Source organism: Mesoplodon densirostris, chromosome 4 (assembly GCF_025265405.1).
Source record: "Mesoplodon densirostris isolate mMesDen1 chromosome 4, mMesDen1 primary haplotype, whole genome shotgun sequence".
Lineage (NCBI taxonomy): Eukaryota > Metazoa > Chordata > Mammalia > Artiodactyla > Ziphiidae > Mesoplodon > Mesoplodon densirostris.
Genome location: NC_082664.1, coordinates 138,948,917 through 138,970,652, shown reverse-complemented (window position 1 = coordinate 138,970,652; position 21,736 = coordinate 138,948,917). Strand labels below are relative to the sequence as shown.

The window sequence follows — 21,736 nt, the reverse complement described above, 5'->3', positions numbered from 1 at the left end:
CCCTGCTGGATCCCTGCTGGATCTAAGATACATAGGTGAATATATAGAGATATTAATGAGTGAGACATGTGGGGATAGAAGGAAGGGGAAAGGATGGCAGCAGAAGGAACAGCATGGACGCATTGGTGAGGCAACAATATGGTAATCAGGGAACTGTTACTACTTCAGCACCTTGGGCAGATGTGCTTGGGGGAGTGACAGGAAATGAAACCGCTGAGAAAGGTAATCTCTTAAGTAGAAGAAATTATGTCTTTTAAATATATTAATTTTAGAGAGGAGGATTTGAGAGAAGGGCCAAATTAGAGCTAGGAAGACCATATAGGATACAACTGTAGTAGTCCGGATGAGAAATTGTGGAGTTCAGAACTAAGGCATCACTAGTGGGATAAGGGGACATACATCAGGTATGGATATGGGATGGATCATGTTGAATCTAGAATGATTCCTGGGTATATGTCTTGGGTAAATTAATAACTATGATGATATGATATTAGTTGAGATTAATAATTTGGGAAAATGACTAGGTGTTGTATGGAGTTTAATTTTAGACAACCAGGTGAAGACATTAATAAGTAGCTGAAATGTGGGTTAATTTGGAGGTAAGTATGCATCTGTGAAATCATCACCAAAATTGATGCTATGAACATATCCATCATTACCACAATCTATGCTGTAAACATATCCATCATCACCCAAAGTTTCCTCCTGCCTTTCTGTCTTTATAATTATTACTATTTTGTGATATGAACACAACATTAGATCTACCCTTTTAGCAAAATATTAAGTATACAGTATTATTACCTAACAGCACTGCGATGTACTGTAGATCTCCAGGGCTTATTCATCTTGCATGACTGAAACATTGTACCTTTTAGACCAATTCTTCAATAACCACTTATTGAATGTTTATTATGTCTGCTGGGTTCAGGATGTTTAAAATTGGGCAAGTCATAGTCTTACACTTAAAGAGGACATAGTCCAGTGGATGGAGACAGAAATGAGATTATAATACAGAAGAATTCGAATTGCTATGCACTGGATTGTGGGAGAGTGTGGCAAAGAGAGAGAAAAGCTCATTGTGGGTGGTCAGTGAAGTCTTCACTGGACAAATGATTCTGAAGTTGAAACACAATTTTTACAGATAGGAAGAGCTAGACATGAATGATATTCTAGGTCGAGAGAATAGAAGAGTTACTGAGGTGTGAAAGAGCGTAGAGCCTGTAGTGAATAACAAGCTGTTCTGTATGGTTGGAATACAGAGCAAGTGAGTTCGTCTGTGCAGCTATGCCCACATGTCCACGGGTTTGTGTGTTGAAACAGAGCTTCAATGTAGATTGAATTTTCCTGTTCAAAATTTTTCCAACCATTATAGTCTAGAACAATAGCTCTGAACTAGTAATGCAGGTCAAGAACTCTAGACACAATTTCATGAAAACTTTAGAGGCATTGACAAAATTGCTGCGTTCATTTAAATAAAAAGCAGGGGGCTTCCCTGGTGGCGCAGTGGTTGGGAGTCCGCCTGCCGATGCAGGGGACACGGGTTCGTGCCCCTATCCCGGAAGATCCCACATGCCGCGGAGCGGCTGGGCCCGCGAGCCATGGCCGCGGAGCCTGTGTGTCCGGAGCCTGTGCTCCGCAACGGGAGAGGCCACAGCAGTGAGAGGCCCGCGTACAGCAAAACAAAAAAAAAAAACAAAAAAAAAAAAAACAAAAAAAAAAGCAGGTATTTGTTTCCAAGTTTGAGAGACCCAGGATCTTAGATTGAGTGATTAGTGGAACAATTTATTTTATCAAAGTTGGTTTTAAAATAATTTATCTACCCTACTGCTACTTAACTTTCTTTTCTTTTTTTTTAACATCTTTATTGGAGTATAATTGCTTTACAATGTTGTATTAGTTTCTGCTATACAACAAAGTGAATCAGCTCTATGTATACATATATCTCCATTACTTAACTTTCTAAAGTCTTTTTTTTCCCCACAAGGAGAGGTCACATAGGAATACAATAAATATTTTTTGAATTTAATTCAGGAATTAATTTCTTGCAATTTTTATTAGTAGAAGACATGGCATGTAATTCTGAATGAATACCAAATTGTTTCAGACAAGCAGAATTAGACTCTAACAGCTTATGAAACCCAGAAGACGTGGGTTTAGAGTCTGTTTCTCTCCTCCATCTTTTTTGCTTCCCTTTCTCATTGCAGTGCCCTGTCTCTTGTGAAGCTTGGCTCCTGGCCAGATAATGTATTCCTCAAGTCCCTGCAGGACCCTAGTAAAGTGAAATTGGCAGATTTCCAAGTGGAGGGAGCTGATAAAGAGCCATCAGGCTCCTAAAACAATGTGCAGTTTGTGATGTATTCTTTAAAGAATTAAATAGATTATTTATCTACCCAAATCCATAGTTTGATAGCAACAAAGGCTTTTGGTCATTACTATTATTCTGTGATATATTTCAGTGATAAAATAGTAAGTTCAGTTCAACAAAATTGTGTGTGAATACCTACCACATACAAGGCACAGTGCTGGTAAAGCAGCAAAATTAATGTAAACTGTTTTCTTCTTTTTCATGTAATTCAAAAAACTAGCTATCACAAATATGATTTACTTGTGTGGTCATTTGCATTATAAAATACCAAATCATAGGATGAATTATATTCAACCAATGTTTGATTATCTTTAGACATGTTTCATTTGTGGTACAATTTTGTTTTTGTGATTTGGTGTTCTATCTTCAGTCATGGTCCTAACACTAGGGATGGGTTTCCTAATACCTGCCACAAGACTTCACTGGTTGCCTAAGGTGGCTTTGCTTTCTCAAGCCACATACTCTCAGAACTGAGATGTGTTATCCTCATTTTCAAATATATTTTCCTATTGTGCTGTTATTGTTATTATAATGCCTAAATTTGATATAACTATTTTTTTCAATTCATGATACTCCATTGACAAATTTGATGTCTATGCAAGATGTATTTTATCTTGATATTTATGTCATCACATGAAATGTTTTCTTACTTGAATTACTTTAGTCATTATTTAAGAAATTATCAATCATTGAATACCTAGAATAACAAGATTATTTGAATTAAAAAAATCTTACCTACATGGGTAATATTAATTTGATGAATTTTAAATGTTTGAGGTGGGCGGAATACATTTAAACTGAAATGCTTATTTTTGTATAAGTAAATGTAATTGTAGGAAAAGATATAAAGTGGAAATAATAAGACCATGCAGGTAATATAGCTTTTTTAATTTGCCTGTCACCTTACACAACATTTTCTAAATAATTATTATTACCTTTACTAGTATTTTAATTGTGTCCACCCATAAGTGATTTAGGAAAAGAAAATTATAATTTAAACATAGTTATTTGTTCTGATTTGCTTTAACTAGTTGTTTTAAAAGTAACTGTGTTGAAATTCAGATATTTCCCTTTCCCCTCTGCAATTTTTCACACATTGTGTATCTTGAATAGCTTTGAAAAATGTTGGAAATGGGATAAATCTAGGATTGAATTCTGATATTCATTTTAACGTTCCTTTCTTTTAGGTACTGCATGAAGTTATGTGGAAATGAAAGCGATTCACGAAACCCCTCCTCCAAGAGTGAATGAATGTCTTTCATAAATGGAGCTTGGCTTCTGGTTTTCCCAGGACACTGACATTGTGGCAGAGACACAGAGGCTCTTCCTGCTATTTCAGTGATTCACAGGACATCTGAACAGTGATGCTGGCCTTGGATTTACAGATTTCCATCCTGATACCTTACTTACTTCTTTGGGACAGAAAAGCTTGCACTAATTGCTCTCCATGGTGGCTAATCTTTTCAAGAGCCTGATTTTACCTTACATCCATAAGCTTTGCAAAGGAATGTTTGCAAAGAAATTGGGAAATACAACCAAAAAAAAAGAGAATCGTCAGCCGAAAAAGGATCAAGACATTCTTATTGCTGGCCAGACCAAACCCCCTAAATTTTCTAATACCTTGAAAAGCACTGTAAAGAAGATTGCAAAGTGTTCATCCGCTCGCAACTTATCCACTGAAGAAGACGAGGCTAACAAAGAATTTTCCCTCTCCCCCACATTCAGTTACCGAGTAGCTATTGCCAATGGCCTCCAGAAAAATATTCATATAACCAATGGTGAGGATGAGGATATCCTTCAGGAGTTATCTTCCATTGAGAGTTCCTACTCAGAATCACTCAGTGAACTAAGGAGCAGTACAGAAAACCAGGCACAATCAACACACACGATGCCAGTTAGACGCAACAGGAAGAGTTCAAGCAGCCTGGCACCCTCAGAAGGGAGCTCCGATGGGGAACGCACTCTGCATAGCTTAAAACTAGGAGCTTTACGCAAACTGAGGAAATGGAAAAAGAGTCAAGAGTGTGTCTCCTCGGATTCAGAGTTGAGCACAATGAAGAAAACCTGGGGAATCAGAAGCAAATCTTTGGACAGAACTGCCCGAAACCCAAAGACCAGTGCCCTGGAGGCCGGATTCAGTTCCTCTGGCTGCATTAGCCAAACACAGGATGTCATGGAAATGATCTTTAAGGAACTTCAGGGAATAAGTCAGATTGAAACAGAACTTTCTGAACTCCGAGGGCATGTCAATGCTCTCAAGCATTCCATCGATGAGATCTCCAGCAGCGTGGAGGTTGTACAAAGTGAAATTGAGCAACTCCGTACAGGGTTTGTCCAGTCTCGGAGGGAAACCAGGGACATCCATGATTATATTAAACACTTAGGTCATATGGGTAGCAAGGCAAGCCTGAGATTCTTAAATGTGCCCGAAGAAAGATTTGAATACATTGAAAGTGTGGTGTACCAAATTCTAATAGATAAAATGGGTTTTTCAGATGCACCAAATGCTATTAAAGTTGAATTTGCTCAGAGGATAGGACACCAAAGGGATTGCCCCAGTGCAAAGCCTCGACCCATCCTTGTGTATTTTGAAACCCCTCAGCAAAGGGATTCTGTCTTAAAAAAATCATATAAACTCAAAGGAACAGGCATCGGAATCTCGACAGATGTTCTTACTCATGACATCAAAGAAAGAAAAGAGAGAGGGATACCATCCTCCCAGACATATGAGAGCATGGATATAAAGCTGTCTACTCCAGAGCCCAAAATGAAGAAGAACAGTTGGCAGTCACCTGATGACAGTGATAGAGAGCTGGAATCTGAACTTAATAGAAACAGTTATGCTGTGCTTTCCAAGTCAGAGTTTCCAACAAAAGGAAGTACTTCCAAGTCAAGTTCAAAATCACACAATGCTAGAGCCAAGAATAAAACTTCTAGTAGCAGCAGAATTGCAAATAAATCAGAATATGATAAAATTTCCTTGTATTTGCCAGAATCAGATAACTTGGCAAAGCAAACCACAACCTATTATGCAGCTGCAACACCTCTCTGGCACTCACAGAGTGATTTTTTCACCACTAAACTTAGTCATTCTGAATCAGACTTTTCTAAATTGTGTCAATCTTATTCGGAGGATTTTTCAGAAAATCAGTTTTTCACTAGAACTAATGGAAGCTCCCTCCTGTCGTCTTCAGACCGGGAACTTTGGCAGAGGAAACAGGAGGGTACGCCTCCCTTGTATGACAGCCCTCAGGATCAGTGTTTGAATGGGGCTTCTCAGGGTGTCCAAGTACAGAGTGAAATTGAGAACACAGAAACTGTGGACAGTGGAGTGAGTAATAGCATGGTGTGTGCATCTGGAGACCAGAGTCACTACAGTGATTCTCAGCTCTCTTTCCATGAAGATCTTTCTCCATGGAAGGAATGGAATCAAGTAGAGCAAGGAGCTGATTTAGGTTTAGATTCATCCACCCAGGAAGTTTTTGACTATGACACAAACAGTCTATCTGTTCAACAACTAGATGTTTACCATAAAGACCTAGAAGACTTGGGAAAGTGCCACAGTGTCCTTCAGGATGACTCTGAGAGCTATGATTTAACCCAAGATGACAACTCATCTCCATGCCCTGGGTTGGATAATGAACTACAAGGACAGTGGGTTGGCCAATATAATTCTTATCAGGAAGCTAATTCTAATGAGCTGTACCAAAACCAAAACCAGTTATCCATGATGTATCGAAGTCAAAGTGAATTGCAAAGTGATGACTCAGAGGATGCCCCACCCAAATCTTGGCATAGTCGATTAAGCATTGACCTTACTGATAAGGCTTTCAGCTTCCCCAAATTTGGATCCACACTACAGAGGGCTAAATCAGCCTTGGAAGTGGTATGGAACAAAAGCACACAGAGTCTCAGTGGGTATGAGGACAGTGGCTCTTCCTTAATTGGGAGATTTAGAACATCATCCCAATCAACTGCAAATGAATCAAGTACCACGCTTGACTCTGATGTCTACACAGAGCCTTATTACTACAAAGCAGAGGATGAGGAAGACTATAGTGAACCAGTGGCTGATAATGAAACAGATTATGTTGAAGTGGTGGAACAAGTCCTTGCTAAGCTAGAAAACAGGACTAGTATTACTGAAACAGATGAACAAATTCAGGAATATGATCACCCTTCATATGAAACACCTTATGAAACCCCACAAGATGAGGGTTATGATGGGCAGGGAGATGATGTGGCTAGTGAAGGGGGATTGGAACCCTTAAAGGAAACATCAGCTGAAATGAAAATAAAAGAAGATGAAAACCAAAACATCCCTGAAAAACCCCTGGAAATCATAAAGCCAAAGAAGATTCGTCCCTCTTTCAAAGAAGCAGCTTTGAAAGCCTATAAGAAGCAAATGGCAGAATTGGAAGAGAAGATCCTGGCTGGAGGTATTTATGTTTAAATGCTACATTATGAGCTCATTGTGTTTTACCTTTGGGTGGTGTTCTTTAGAGCATGTTCTATGTTTACTCTTGGGGGAAGGAATTTACTTTCAAGGAATTTGCATGTTTATTCTGAGAAGGATTTTATTTTACTCAACTCCCCCAACAAGTTGGGCTTGATGATTTAAAATCAAAGTGTTTTCAGATAGGTCATACTAAAATAAGCCCTATACTCTGTGGCTCAAGATTTCTGTGCTAGGATTAAGCAAAAACCCCATTTCATATTTCCAACTTTATTGTATCAGTTATCAAAGGAAGAATGAATGAAATCAAAGAGCAGCCTGGTGTCTACTTTTTGGTCCTGTTAGGTTTTACAGGGATTGGGAAAAAGATAAAATTAGTCTTAAAGAATTAGGAAAGATGGACTCCCAGATTTCCCACTCCTTTTCCCATCAAATCTATACTTTGGAGCCTGCCAGCAGGAAGAGCTAGTTCTGCACAGCCAACCCCAGCCCATACCATGGAGGACGACAACCTCCCTCACTACCACCGATACAGCTGAGGGAAGGTATTAGAGCCAAAACCCTAGGCTGTACCTGAGTGGTCACAAGTCACTTTTTTGGAGGATAAAGGAGATAGAGTTGAGTAGCTTCCTCCCAGAGTGGAGTAGAAGTCTCTTGCCCATTATGGAAATGAAAGCAGTACCTTACCTAATAATTTTACTTGACCTCCTGGGGGAACAATTTTGGATCATATACTTTGGAAAAGTAGCTGCATGTAAATAAAAATTTTTTTGACTTTTTATTTATCAACCAAACTTCATCTGCACTTACCTCAATCCCTTACCATTTATGTTATTTGCATGCTTATCTCTATATCTTTGGGATAGTTTGATATAATCTCAGTTTTAATGAATTACATATTGTTAATGGTTTCCTTGATTATGGCATTGTCATCTTTAAAATACTTACTGTACATAATACTCCATAAGTGTATATATTTATATGATCAAGTGTTACTTGCTATTATGAAATAATATAATAATTTCTTCAGCCAGTAGCTGATTATGGCTTCTTTTTCTTAAGCAAAATTGTGATCAGATACTACTCCAAACTGACCATTTTCTGGTTGACATGGGTGGATCATTGAATAATCAGATACCTTTATGGTTAAACTGTTTCAGGCCCTAAAGCAAGTGAAATAACTATTAGGGTTCTCTGCTCTAAAATCCTGTCCATATAAAACAACATATCTTATGTAATTTATTTAAAGAACAATATAAGTCAAGGGCATCTTGGGTACATTGGCTGTGTTTTTTGGTTGTTATTTTTTTTCAGGGAAAAGTTCTCAACTATCTTTAAAATTGATTTGGAAGGGCCAAGTAGTCAAAAATTTTATGTAAATGTAATTCATATTGGAATAATGTCTATCTTATTTCAGAGTGACTTTTAATATTAGATATTCTTATTACTGAAACTCAATTCATAGTTTCTTGAAATACAGGTCAGCTTCTTGACAGTGTATTTTACTTACTGTAGATTCAGAGAGGTCTACTTAAAGGCATATTAAGAATAAGCAGTGTGTATATATATGTTTGTGTGTGTCTGTTTGTTGTGATGCAATCCATGAACGTTTTAGTGCTAACTGGTTAAGGTATCTGAAATGTTAGGCAATATTATAAATACAATGAAACTATACGTTTCAGAAAAAAAGTGGATCTTCATTAACTTAAAAAATACCCCAAATTAGCAAACTTCTGCAAGGTAGATTGTTACTAATAATGACCATTTACATAGCTAACAATCCTAGTCATTCAATGGCATTTATCCTCAGAAGACATAAATACACTTGGTTATCCACACACCACCCACTTCAGAATCCTAAGAAGGTGAAACAATCGGTGTCACATACCTGACACACCAGGCCTGACAACAGAGGACTCAGACCCCTCTACATCTTGGAGCTTGGCTTGTTATCCTATGAGCCAGATTTGAATGGAATCTGTTGGATATCATTTATCCTAGAGGAAATCATACACACATCTTTAAGATGCTCTCTGGTTGCTTGAAAGGCACCAGATTGACTACCCAGGAGGTTGCGGTAGCCTAGATTTTAAAGGCCATCTCTTCTCCCTTTGGCAGCAGTCAGGCAGTTGTCCCCCTCCTGTGCCGCCAATATGCCTCATGAGGAAGGACAGCCAAAGAAGGGCATTTTTCAGGCCCCTTCCCGGCTCAGAGCATCCCAGTGAGTTGCCGGTCGTCATGATGGGTTTCATGTCCATAGCCATCTGCTTACTGGGCTTTGGGTAGATGCCAACAGATTTTTCTCTCCATGACCACTCAGTCACCATTAGGTAGCAGTGCTGTCTTTTCTCCATTACTAACCTGGCAAGATTGGACCTTAGAGCTCTTGCTGTAAACGATGTGGGATGTGGTTCTCTTGTCATTATTTGATGGAAATGTTAGCTCATAAATTTGAATCATTTATTTCAACTTTTGTCTTCAGGATCCTGGTAAAGAGGGATTTATTAAAGACCCCAATGTACATGGATGTTTGGTACTAGTGTTTCTGAGAATCTTCACCTTGAACAGCAGGCCAGTGGGGAAAGAGATTTTAGACTGTGTGTAGCCAGAACCCCCATGAGGCCATATTCTTCTCTTGTTGCTGGAGCCTGCTTGTGTAGCTGGCCTGAAACCCACACCATGATGATGAACATCTGATCCCCTACCTCTAGCCCCTCACCACCCATCAACTGGAATTAATTATTATCTCCTCTGAATTTCCCTATATCTATCTCTTATGGCTCTGGCTTCCACCTTATATATTGACGATTTATGTTCATTCCTCATGTTCTCTTCTAAACTGTTATCTGAAGGCCAGAGGTCTTGTCTTTTCATCCCTTCATCTGCACTGTGCCTAGACCAGTGCTTTATACAGAGATGGCACTGAATTAATACCTTGGATGAATGCCTGAATCAAGGGAAGCAGGATACTAAAAAAAAAAAAGCACAAGCTTTGAAGTCAAACCCAAATCCAAATCCAAACTGTGACGTTTAATTGCTAAGACTATGACTTTATCTACTGAGAGTTCAGAAGTATGATTAGAGATAAAAACTTACTATTGAGCGCTACTATATCCCAGGCACATTCCAGGCAGTTTATCTGCTTTTTATCCCTTTGCTCCCTACAGCATCACTATGAATTTGATTCCATTATTATCTCATTTTACAGGTGAGGAAACTGAGATGCTGAAAACTTCCATAACTTTTTCAGTGTTATACAGTTAGTAAGGGGCTGAATCCAGAATTAAATAGATGGCTAATTTGTTTATTTAGAGCAGCTATATGCTTATTCACCTCAAAGGTTGTTTTGTTTATGTTTGAAGGTGGAGAAACATGATGAAAATGGGGGTGGCATTAGCCATGAGCCTTATTCCAACTAAAGGATTTTCATGAGAAAACAGGACTAATAGGACAGGCACTAGGGTTTTGTTATGAAATAGTTCATTCCCAGTTTTTCTACTTCAAATCCATGGTTCATCTTATAAATCAAGGCTGGTAGAGCCCAATAAATAGCGAACAACAACTGCTTGAAGGATGATGTTCTGAAGTCTGAATACACTTTACCTGATTCTAAAGTCAGTTTGCAGTAAATTTTTCTAGCAAAGAACAAAAATTTTGTTTTGTTTTGAAATGCCATTTCCAGGCTGTCTGTAGGTTCTGAAAGAGGCTGCTCCTAGACAGATTATAAAGTCCGTGAGTGAATTGCTTTTTCTGTTGCTACTGTAATGCCACAGCCTGTCCCAGTATCTGGCAAATTTATCTAGTCCACACATATTTATTTATCTCATCTAGTCTAAATGCTAGACTCCTTTCTAAGTTACTTGGCTATCTAGTTCCATACAAAGTGGAGAACTCTTAGAATTCAAATAACTTTAGTCTTCTTTCTTTCCATCAAAAAGACAATTTTACTAGATATATTTTAATATAGTACAATAGGGAAAATGTGATAGAGAGTGCAAACAGGACTTTTCACTCCTTTGGCTCCATTAATCACATCTTTCTTTCTATGATGATGTTACTTATACATCTCTAAAAACTTAGTTGAATTTACTTAAATTCCAGGTTAATGTTGAAGAATAAATAGTTCAACTAAGTTTTGGAGGTTTGTTGGCCCAAGTTTGTCTATCACGAGGTGCTTCTTAAATTTTTGATTGCCTCTGGGCCTCCCCTGTGGAGAGTCTAGGTCAGGAGCGATGGGGTCTGCCTTTTTAACATGATGCCTGATGCAGGTGAGCATCATAGCACAATTTAAGAGTGCTGCTAAGCACTGTGCAACAAATATTATACCTTCCCGCATAGTGTTGTTTCATCTCTTCTTTTCAAATTAGAAGAGATAGAATCGGCCTAAGAAAACGTGTGAATAATTTTCTTAAAATGGAGAATGATTTTCTAATTCTCCAGAGCAGTAGGGTATTACACTTACGAAAAGGTTTTGGTAATTTATACACATTAAAATATAGAGAACAATATGTGTATTCCTTGAAATTGAAATATCCTTCTTCAAGGCAAGTATAGCAGTACTGGTAATAGCAGAAGGCAACCCATTTGTAAAATGTTCTATTAAAACGCTATGCATAGCAATACACTTTTGGTTTAGTGTTGTTTGCTTCTAAATACTCTAGAATTACCTGTAATATAAAGTGATTGTCTTGGTTTTTGAAATAGATTATGATCTAGAAAGGAGACCCATGAAGAGTGAAGTGGCCAACGGCCCTTACAGGCTTTAGACACAGCTGGCATCTCTACTTCTTGCTAGACAGAAAGCCCAAAATACCCAAGGGAGTAATTCTTCTAGGAGACAGGACTGGGACTCAGAATACAAATGTGTTTATAAATCAGTTGCATGGGGAGAGAGGTAATGGTGGTATGTTCCAAGAGGACCCAAAGGTCTTAGAGTATATGCTGGTGTGAGATGGAGCTAAGAGATAGGGACAGAACCAACATATATTTAACACCTTCCTATCCTATTCACCTCTAGAAATTTTAAGTACATATTTAATCCTTGTTGGGTAGTATTAGCCCCACTTTGTAAATGAGATAACTGAGTCTTAATGAGGCAAAAGCAGGTCAAAGTCTATACAGCTAATAAGAGTATTGATGGAAATTGATGTACGTATGATAGAATTCAGCATCTGATGCTCTTTCCATGACATCCCATTGCAGGTGTGGGCAAGTCTTGTCATGAAAGGGCATAGCTCAAAATTTTTTTTTTTTTTTTTTTTTTTTGTTGCGGTTCGCGGGCCTCTCACTGCTGTGGCCTCTCCCATTGTGGAACACAGACTCTGGACGCGCAGCCTCAGTGGCCATGGCTCACAGGCCCAGCCGCTCCGCAGCATGTGGGATCCTCCTGGACTGGAGCACGAACCTGTGTCCCCCACATCGGCAGGCGGACCCTCAACCACTGCGCCACCAGGGAAGCCCCATAGCTCATATATTTTTTTTTTTTTTCCTTTTTGCGGTATGTGGGCCTCTCACTGTTGTGGCCTCTCCCGTTGCGGAGCACAGGCTCCGGATGCGCAGGCCCAGCGGCCATGGCTCACGGGCCCAGCCGCTCCGTGGCACATGGGATCCTCCCAGACCGGGGCACGAACCCGTATCCCCTGCATCGGCAGGCGGACTCTTAACCACTGCGCCACCAGGGAGGCCCATAGCTCATATTTTTAAGCATACAAATAAGTTGTGCTTTTAAGGTCAGCCAGTTTTGTGTTAGCTTCTGGAGTAAGTATTGATCTCTGTTAACACAAAGTGAGTGATAATAGTTTGGGATGAGATATTTTCACATTTTTAAGAAGTTTACAAAATCTGGAAGGGTGACACTTGTCACATTAAAAGACTTTATTAAGAGTGAGGAAGTGCCGATAATAGTAGTTTTTGAGAAATGAAAGCATTTTACAGGAGGTAGGGAAGAAATTCACAAGGATACACGAAAGCCGGCTATTACCAGGAACAATGAAAATGCAGGGTTCAAAGATTTTGTTTATTATAATTATTAATGGCTCCCAGCTGTATACCTGGAACACTTGTCTTTGTAGGGAAACTAAAAACACATTTTTCAAGGGAAATATTAACTGATGATGAAAGTGGTGATTTCCAGATTGTACTAAGAGTATCACTTCAAAGCCTGCAGTGCGATTTCCAAATTCCAGAGATTCAAGAAAAGGTATTATGTCAAAATCTCGAATAAGTTTTTGTTTGTTTGTTTCGGCTAATGTCATTGTTCATACACTTTCTGCAGGTTCAAATAGAGAGATATATTCTATAGAAATTGTGAATCATGTGAGAATTTTCTATGTGGTGTGGAATAAAATAAAGAAACTCTGTAGTCTGGTGTAAGACACAGCAAAGTATAGCCTAATCAATTGTTATTGATTAGATTAGAATTGGAGGAGCTGGGACCTGAAATAGATATACCCACGGGAATGATTCAGACTCTGAGATAAATCCAAGGAGGAAGTGAGGAGAGAAAGTCCAGTGCAGCAGAAGAAACTCTGCTACTTGGGAAGTATACCTCAGGCTACAGATGGCTACCAAGGCATCGAGAGTCTAACTCTGCTTATCAGTTGGGGAGATACAGAACAGCCAGGAACAAAGAGAACTGGGTACATGAGGTGGGTAAGAATTTTCTCCAGGGGCTTCCCTGATGGCGCAGTGGTTGAGAGTCCGCCTGCCGATGCAGGGGACGCGGGTTCGTGCCCCGGTCCGGGAAGATCCCACATGCCGTGGGGCGGCTGGGCCCGTGAGCCATGGCCGCTGAGCCAGTGTGTCCGGAGCCTGTGCTGTGCAACGGGAGAGGCCACAACAGTGAGAGGCCCGCGTATTGCAAAAAAAAAAAAAAAAGAGAATTTTCTCCAGGAAGGCTTTTTTTTTTTTTTTTTAATTGGACCTTGGTTACCTGGTTAGGGACTAGGAAAGGATCTGCACATCCCAGAATGGGAACTATTAAGAGGAAAGCAAATCCCAGTGGGATTGATATACTAAATAGGTCATCCAGAGGGCGACCTAGTTGCCTGAACTGAGGTCCATGGTCAGGAATGAGTCTCTAATATAGGTAAAAAAAAAAAAAGTTTGATTGTTCCACTGGCATCCAAGGACTGAGCCCAATTTTCAGGCAGAATGACTTGATGTTGAGCCTCAGATTGCCGGGATACCCTGACCGCAAACAGAACTGTTCCACGTGATAAGGTATTAGCTTAGGTTGCCTCCATAGACTACAAGACCAGAAGGAACTAAATGCATTAATGGACTTCTTCACCATGGTTTATTCCAACCTATGGTGTGCATTTTCTTCTTCTTCATTTTAAAAGGGAAGTATGTTATGGAATCTTGTCAACTACCTCTTTCATCAAACTTGGTTCATGCTGGGTCTCAGCTACTTCCAAAAATAAAAGAAACCCTTAGAGGATAAAAATGACTAACATTCAGCAGATTCCAGCGACTGTGATATGACTCTGTATGCAGTCCCCAAAGATCCCAAAGATACTTTGAGCAATGTCACTTTATTTAGAATAAATGTATCGCTCTCTACTCCTCCCAATCATCTTCACTGCCTCCAACTTCTCCCTTACTTCTTCTCCAGTTCAACCATGATTACTACTTTAAAAAGGATAGTACTGATTTCAAAGTATGAAACTTGATGTGTGTGTGGATATTTTTTAATGTAGCATTGGCACACACAAACACACACATTAATTTTCTTAGGAACCCCATAAGATAGGTAGCTTAACAGTAGGTGACACTTATTGAGTGCTTTGTTATGTGCCAGACACTATTCTAAATATTTTATACTATATTAAGTTATATAATCCTCACAATAATCCTATGAGCTAGGTACTATTATCATCTCCATTTTATAGATGAGAAACAGAGACACTGTAATTCTTCTAAGAGGAGAAAAAAAAAAAAAAATAAGTAGCAGAACCAGGATTTAGAATTAGGCATTTATTTTCTGGATTCTATGTGCTTACTCACCACTGCCTAGTTTGGGATTTTAGACATTAAGTATTGCTATTCAACTTTATAAGATGGAAACCTGAGGTGGCAAAACGTTGATTTACCTGACAGCACGGATTTGTAAGCAGAGCTACAGTTACAAGCTGTTCTCCCGAATCATAAGCCAGTACTCAAGCTATCAGACCAGTTTTCCATTTTACATGATATTATTACAGGCAACATGATTATCCAGGTACCATTTCTGTGAAACTTGTGATAAAAAATTGTTGGCTGCATGTAATAGTGGCAACAAGAAATGACAGACTGGATATGATATTATTTCCCAGAAATGTAGGTTAAGCTTCCCCTTTAACACCTTTTCTGATGCTTAATGATGTCTTGTGGAAAGCCCATGGCTTTCGTTTTCTATTTTGTTCTTTAGTGATTACAATTGAAGACACACACACTCACGTGGGCATGCACAGAGACAGAAGATGTGAATTCACTCAGTGTTAACAGTGGTATTTTACTATGTGAGGAAAATCAGTAGGAAAATTCCCAAGTTGATCAACATTCCCTTTGCATTTTCTAAACACATAAAGCAATTTTCATGTTTTTTAGAATTAACTATCACCTGTATTTAATTCTCATAATACACCAGTGAGAGAGCCAACCTCTTCAAGTCTCTGTTACCTTAAGGTAATTACTAGTAGTTATGTAGGTTGTAAAACTGGCAAACGATGGGACCAGGTATCAACTCCAGGACTTCTGAGTCCTACTCTGGTGCTCTGTACACAACAGCATGCTCTTAGCTACTTGTGTACATTTACGCTTCTTCCTTCCGGACTTTAGAACACCTGGTCTGTAACACAAACTTCTGGGGCTATGTCAAGGGTATTTCTCTGTTGATTCTTAAAGTTAGTTGTTCTCAGGTTTTAGAATGCATGAGGATCACTTGGGAGCACTTGGATTAAAATATAAATTCCTTGGTCAAATCTTTAGTTAATTTCAATGCAGTATGATTCATGGATCACATTAAGAAATGCTTAACAGTTAATAGTTAATAATAGATACTAAGTGCTTTTTTCCTTTCACTCTTTCTTGAATGATTTCATACGCTCCACTGGCTTGTTACCATTTTTTGTGTTGATGGTCCCAAATCAATGTCTTTGGGCTAACTCTCCCTTCCCCAAATGTATATCATACATTTATTCTTTCAGTCATTAATTCACCGACTAGTTCACTTATTCCTCAGTAAGTATATAATTGCCTGGCTGGGCATCTGGCATATAGTACTGACAAATCTTATTTGGTCTTCGTCTTTGTTAAGTGGTTGTGATGAATTTAAATTTCAAAAATACAAAAATCCATCATTTTAAACTTGGCTAACTGCTGGAGAAGTAAGTACAAAGTGTTAAGAGGGCATATTATCATTTGAAGTTTAGAGAAGACTCCCCTGAGGAAATGACATTTGATCTGATATCTGAAGAATGAATACCTTGAACTAGGCTAAGGGAAAGAAAAAAAACATTCCAGGCAGAGGAAGTGGATTGGACCAGGATCTTAAGACAGAAAGTGGTATGATATATTTGAGAAACTTAAAGAAAGCCTGGTGCGGCTGGAGTTCATCAGGCAAGGCAGAGAATGGTATGAAACAAATCTGGTGCAATATCCAGAGGCCAGAGTTTTCTGAGTCTTGTAGAGCAGTTGGGACTTTTTTCCCCTAGTTACCATGGAAAACCATTGAAAGGGATTGGCCGTAATGAATTGTAAGACTTCATTCAAATGGCATATTCTGTAGGTCTCAAACTCATCATGCCTATCATCAAACTCTTTTCTTCCTCTGTCTCCTAATCTGGTTTCTCCTCCTGGATTTCCTATCTCAGTAAATGGCACCACATCTCCCTGTATGCTCAGGTCAGGAAGTCATCCTTCTTGGACGCTTCCTTGTCACACCTTATGGACATTTGTCTTATTTTGGGCTGCCAACCATCTGAATTCCTTTCTTATTGATGTTCCTGAGTGTGTGAGCCCTTGGAGGGAAGTAGTGCCCTGTGTCCTGCTGCAGATGCTGCAGTTGGCTGGAAGTTCCTTCTCCCTTCTCCTGGCAGCCCTGGCTTGAGCACAGGACTTAAGACTTGGCTCACTGGAAGCTTCTGCCAAAGATTTCGAATTTGAATTCAGTCATTTAACAAGCTCTGACCATTTTACCTTCTAATTGTCTCTCAACCACGGCACATTCTCTCTAACTCCTTGTGTCTCCCCTAATTCTAGCAACCATCATCTCTTGCCTGGACTATTGCTAGGATTTCCTAACTAGTCTTCCTGCCTTTTTACTCTGGTTCTCCCTGTTTCCCTCACAATCTGTCACCTCTGTGTATCCAGAGATACATACAAACCTGCAAATCTATTAAAAAAAAAAAAAAAACATCTTTGCAGTACTTTTAGGACAAGGTCCAGACAAACAGTGGGCCATTGTGCTGAGAGTGCCTGTTTGCTTGCCACCCCCCTCATAGGTGGTGAGCTCCTGGGCTTCAGAGGCTGTGCTGTGTGCCCTGGCATCTGTCACAGTATCCATCAGTGACCAGCAATGAGGGGGCCTAACAGAGTGGTTAAAAGCATGGGCTCTGGAGTCAGCCTACAAGCTGTTCAATCTTAGGCAAGTTGTTTAATTTCTCTGTGGCTGTTTCCTCACTGACAAAATGTAAATAATAATAGTATCTCCATGTGATAAAAATAAAATTAAAGGGACTTCCCTGGTGGCGCAGTGGTTAAGAATCCCCCTGCCAATGCAGGGGACATGGGTTCGATCCCTGGTCCAGGAAGATGCCACATGCCACGGAGCAAGTAAGCCCGTGCGCCACAACTACTGAGCCTGCGCTCTAGAGCCCATGAGCCACAACTACTGAGGCTGCATGCCTAGAGCCCGTGCTCCACAATAAGAGAAGCTACCACAATGAGAAGCCCGTGCACCACAATGAAGATTAACCCCCACTCACTGCAACTAGAGAAAGCCCGCACACAGCAAGAAGACCCAACGCAGCCAGAAAAAATGAAAAAAGAAAAAAAGAAAAGATATCATTACCTGATTCCACAGTTGGTCACCTATTTAAAAAAAATAATAAATAAAAATTAAATTAAATTAAATTTTTTTAAAAAGATAGGTTTTCCTCCAAACCAGTAAGTAATCAGTAGGGAGCCAACCTACCTAAAAAGCGTAAAGACTTCTTCCTCTGATCTTAAACTATTTCTGAGAAATTCGAGCCCGAAGTCCAATGCTACAGTTACTTTCCCATATGTTTCTTAACTGAACTAAACCATCTAGAATTTGGGAAGTGACCAGTTATGTGATTATTTTTGTGGTTTGAATGCTTGGAAGACTGGGCATAGGCAGCTTGGCACAAGGCGCTGGACACAGTATTAATAACTATAGTTATCGGTGTTTCCATGGAACGCAAAAACAAGCAACTGCCTGAACTCTCTAACTTGTTAACTGCTTTGCCTCAGGGCAGTTTCAACAAAGAGAACCAAATAAGTCCAACAGCATTTATTGAGTGCTAGGAGTGTGATGAGCTCAGAATTAGGGCCATGGGGAGGGAGAAAACCTAAGACGCAAAGATCTGGATTCTCTCCTTGATAGGGTTACCGTCGAATTCAGGTCAATTCAACATTATTTCTTTTGGGGTTAGCAGATGCAAGCTAGTATATTTAGAATGGATAAATGACAAGGTCCTACTGTTTAGCACAGGGAACTATATTCAATATCCTATGATAAAGCATTCTGGAAAAGAATATAAAAAAGAATACATGCATATGTATAACTGCATCACTTTGCTGTACAGCAGAAAGTAAAACAATGTAAATCAACTGTACATCAATTAAAAAAACAACCAAATTATTCCTTGAGCTAACTGTAATAAGAGGCATTGTGGCTTATAGTCAAATATTATTATTCAGTTGTTTATTATAAAAATATTTATTAGCGTTTACCTGAATGTATACTGTGAAGGACATTGTAATTATAATTAGAAGTGAAGACAGAAAATATAATTAAATCACTGGATGACTAATGACAATTACTATTTAATTATTAATTAATTAGTATTTAACTTGTAGCTGTTAATTATTACTACTAATAAGCTGAAGATGAAAAGGAGTCATCACATTAAAGATAACAAGTAACATTCATTTCAAACTACATAACAGAAGTGAGTACTTTGCATGTGTTTTTCAACTTAAGTCTTCAGAAACTAATGGGATTGTAGCAGGTGTCTCTGGAATTCCAGGTCACTCACCTGAGCCCTCCTCTGATTTCAGCTGCAGCCGTCATGTCCCACAGCATGGGCGCTCAGCCTCATCTTTCACTGACAGCCTCCCACCTCAGGCAGGTGCCTTCATTCTTGTGAATTTCTGCTTTGGAGTCTCCCTGGTGTTCAGGGATTCCCATCAGCAACCCTCAAGCAGAGGTGTTGGGTGGTTATTAGATAAATGCTGCAGCCTTCTACCCTTTAGGAGACCACAGCTTTTGAGGGCCTGCTGTTGTCTGCAGCAGCCCCAGTGATGCACCCTTAGATTGGCTTGTCCTCCCTCTCGGCCTCATTCTCACTGTTTCTCCTTCCTGCTTCCGGGGACCACCTCCCAAAGAAACTAACTTATCCTCATGTTCTTGTCCCAATCTCTACTTCTGGGGAAACCCAAACTAAGACCTGCGGTCATGACTATTAATGCCCTCATTTTACCGAGGAGGTACTAAAGACTTACTTAGGCCATTAAGTTTAGTAGTCATTTACGTAGCTGAGTCACCTTAATCAGAACCAGTGTGCAGATACTTGCTCTTAATTACTATACAGCCTCTTGTGAACAATATGAAGGTATTTGCAACCAGAATGCCTGGGTTTGAGAGACCTTATAAATGATCTCAGACAGTGAGGTGAATTGGGTTAGAAATTATTGTTAGTGACAGCAGTGAGTGAGCAAACACACTTCTGTGCATGTTGAAAAATATCGGGGCAAAATTGTGTCAGAGTGAATGGGGCTTCCATCATCATCTTCTTACCCCCCACCCCAGCCCCTCGCCCGCAGTCTTCTGGGCTGGCAGTGCTATGTCTTCTGATTATTAAGTGCCCTATAGTCACCGCTCTCTCCCTCATCATCCCCTGCCCTTCCCAACGTTGATCTGTAGAATGACTCCGATATTTATTGTAATTGATTTTCAGTTAACAAGCTGTATCTCTTGAAGATATTTGCATTTTTGCCTTTTCTCTTCTGTTATACAGTGACAGGTTTTCCTGCTGATAAAGTCATTTTAGGCTTTGGCAAACAGGTGGGATATCTAGTTTTTGGATAGCAGAACTTGTCCACATATCCTGAAATCACACCGTTTTAGTAACCAAGCTCACATAAGGTTAGGCTTGAATGAAACCATCTTTAAACAATTTGAAGTTTCTACACTTTTGAGGTGGAGTTAGCAGGACTGACAGACATGTAAAGAATCATAACATTACTTCTGTGCAAATATTTTGGAAGAAATACAAGTGTGTGTTTGCCTGAGTGAATGTGCATATATATAACTGGGCAGGTAACAAATGATTTTCATTGATGCCTTTTATAGACACTACAGAAATAAAAACCCAAAACAGTAAAGCTTTGATCTGGCTCCATTAATTTAACAATAGTCACAGTCAAGTATGTTATCAAATAACATGGGTAGATTATTATTAAAACCAATTATTAAGCAAAAGCAGTTTTTGTATATCACTGATGAACTTTGTCACACATTTTGCTGTTACCACCCTGAATTGTTACATGGGTCCTTGATTCTTATGGTCCGTTGCTTAGGTAACTCACTTTTCTGCTCAAAACTTTAATAGTCAATGGAGTATTAGAAGGTTTGCCTTTTCTTATGGAAAAGACATGACTCTATATGTCTTCCAGACTGAGAAATATTATAGAAGTGCTGAGTAGCATTATTAGTTATCAGTGTATCCATTTATTACTGTAATTTGATTCTGTTGGTGGCTTTGATTTCTCTGGCATTGTTCAGTGTGAATATAAATTATTTACAAAGAAGAGCAGTTGTGGGGAAGGAAGTCATTTCCATGTCAAGGTAAATCAAATCAGGTTGATAAGAAAACATCTGATTACAAGACTGAATAAACATGAGTGATGCTTGGAAACTTTGTCCAACCTCTTGGGCTTCCCTATTGCATTGGGAAACTGATAACTCAGGTTTGAAGTGTAAATAACTATGACAATTGTTTATTTATCACACTCCCTTTAGTACAAAGTATCCAATTTTTTGAAAACCCAGACTCTCTTATTTATTTTTATTGAAATATAGTTGACTTACAATATTATATTATTTTCAGGTAAACATCACAGTGGTTCAATATTGTTATAGATTATACTCCATATAAAGGTATTATAAAATATTGGCTATATTCCCTGTGCTGTACATTACATCCTTGTGTCTTACTTATTTTATACCTAGTAGTTTGTACCTCTTAATAGCCTTCACCTATCTTGCCCCTCCCCTCACCCCTTTCCCTACCAGTAACCACTGGTTTGTTCTCTGTATCTGTGAGTCTGTTTATGTTTTGTTATATTCATTCATTTGTTTTATTTTTTAGATTCCACATATAAGTGGGAACATATAGTAGGTTGCCTTTTCATTTTGTTGATGGTTTCCTTTGCTGTACAAAACTTTTAAGTTTAACCGAGGTCCAATTAGTTTATTTTTGCTCTTGTTTCCCTTGCTTGAGGAGACATATCAAAAAAAATTATTACTAAGATCTATGTCAAAGAATGATTAATTGACACTATGTGTGTGGGTTTATTCCTGGGGTCTCTATTTTGTTCCATTGACCTATGTGTCTATTTTATATCTTGCAATCAGTAAGTATGATGCCTCCTGCTTTATTTTATTTCTCAGGATTTCTTTAGCTATT

The 21,736-nt window shown here is 39.1% G+C and overlaps 1 protein-coding gene across 2 annotated transcripts in view; it reads left to right on the top strand.

Moving 5' to 3' along the window:
* The first annotated feature begins 3,809 nt into the window (after positions 1–3,809).
* The window catches only part of UNC13C (unc-13 homolog C), a 587,724-nt gene continuing 569,797 nt past the window's right edge, over positions 3,810–21,736 (top strand). Inside the window, exon 1 of one of the 2 annotated variants that reach the window (XM_060095294.1) lies at positions 3,810–6,804. In XM_060095294.1, coding sequence (XP_059951277.1) covers positions 3,813–6,804 — 2,992 coding nt within the window. In that variant the 5' untranslated portion in view covers positions 3,810–3,812. The remainder of the gene's footprint in view (positions 6,805–21,736) is intronic. The other variant, XM_060095293.1, reaches the window with a different exon arrangement.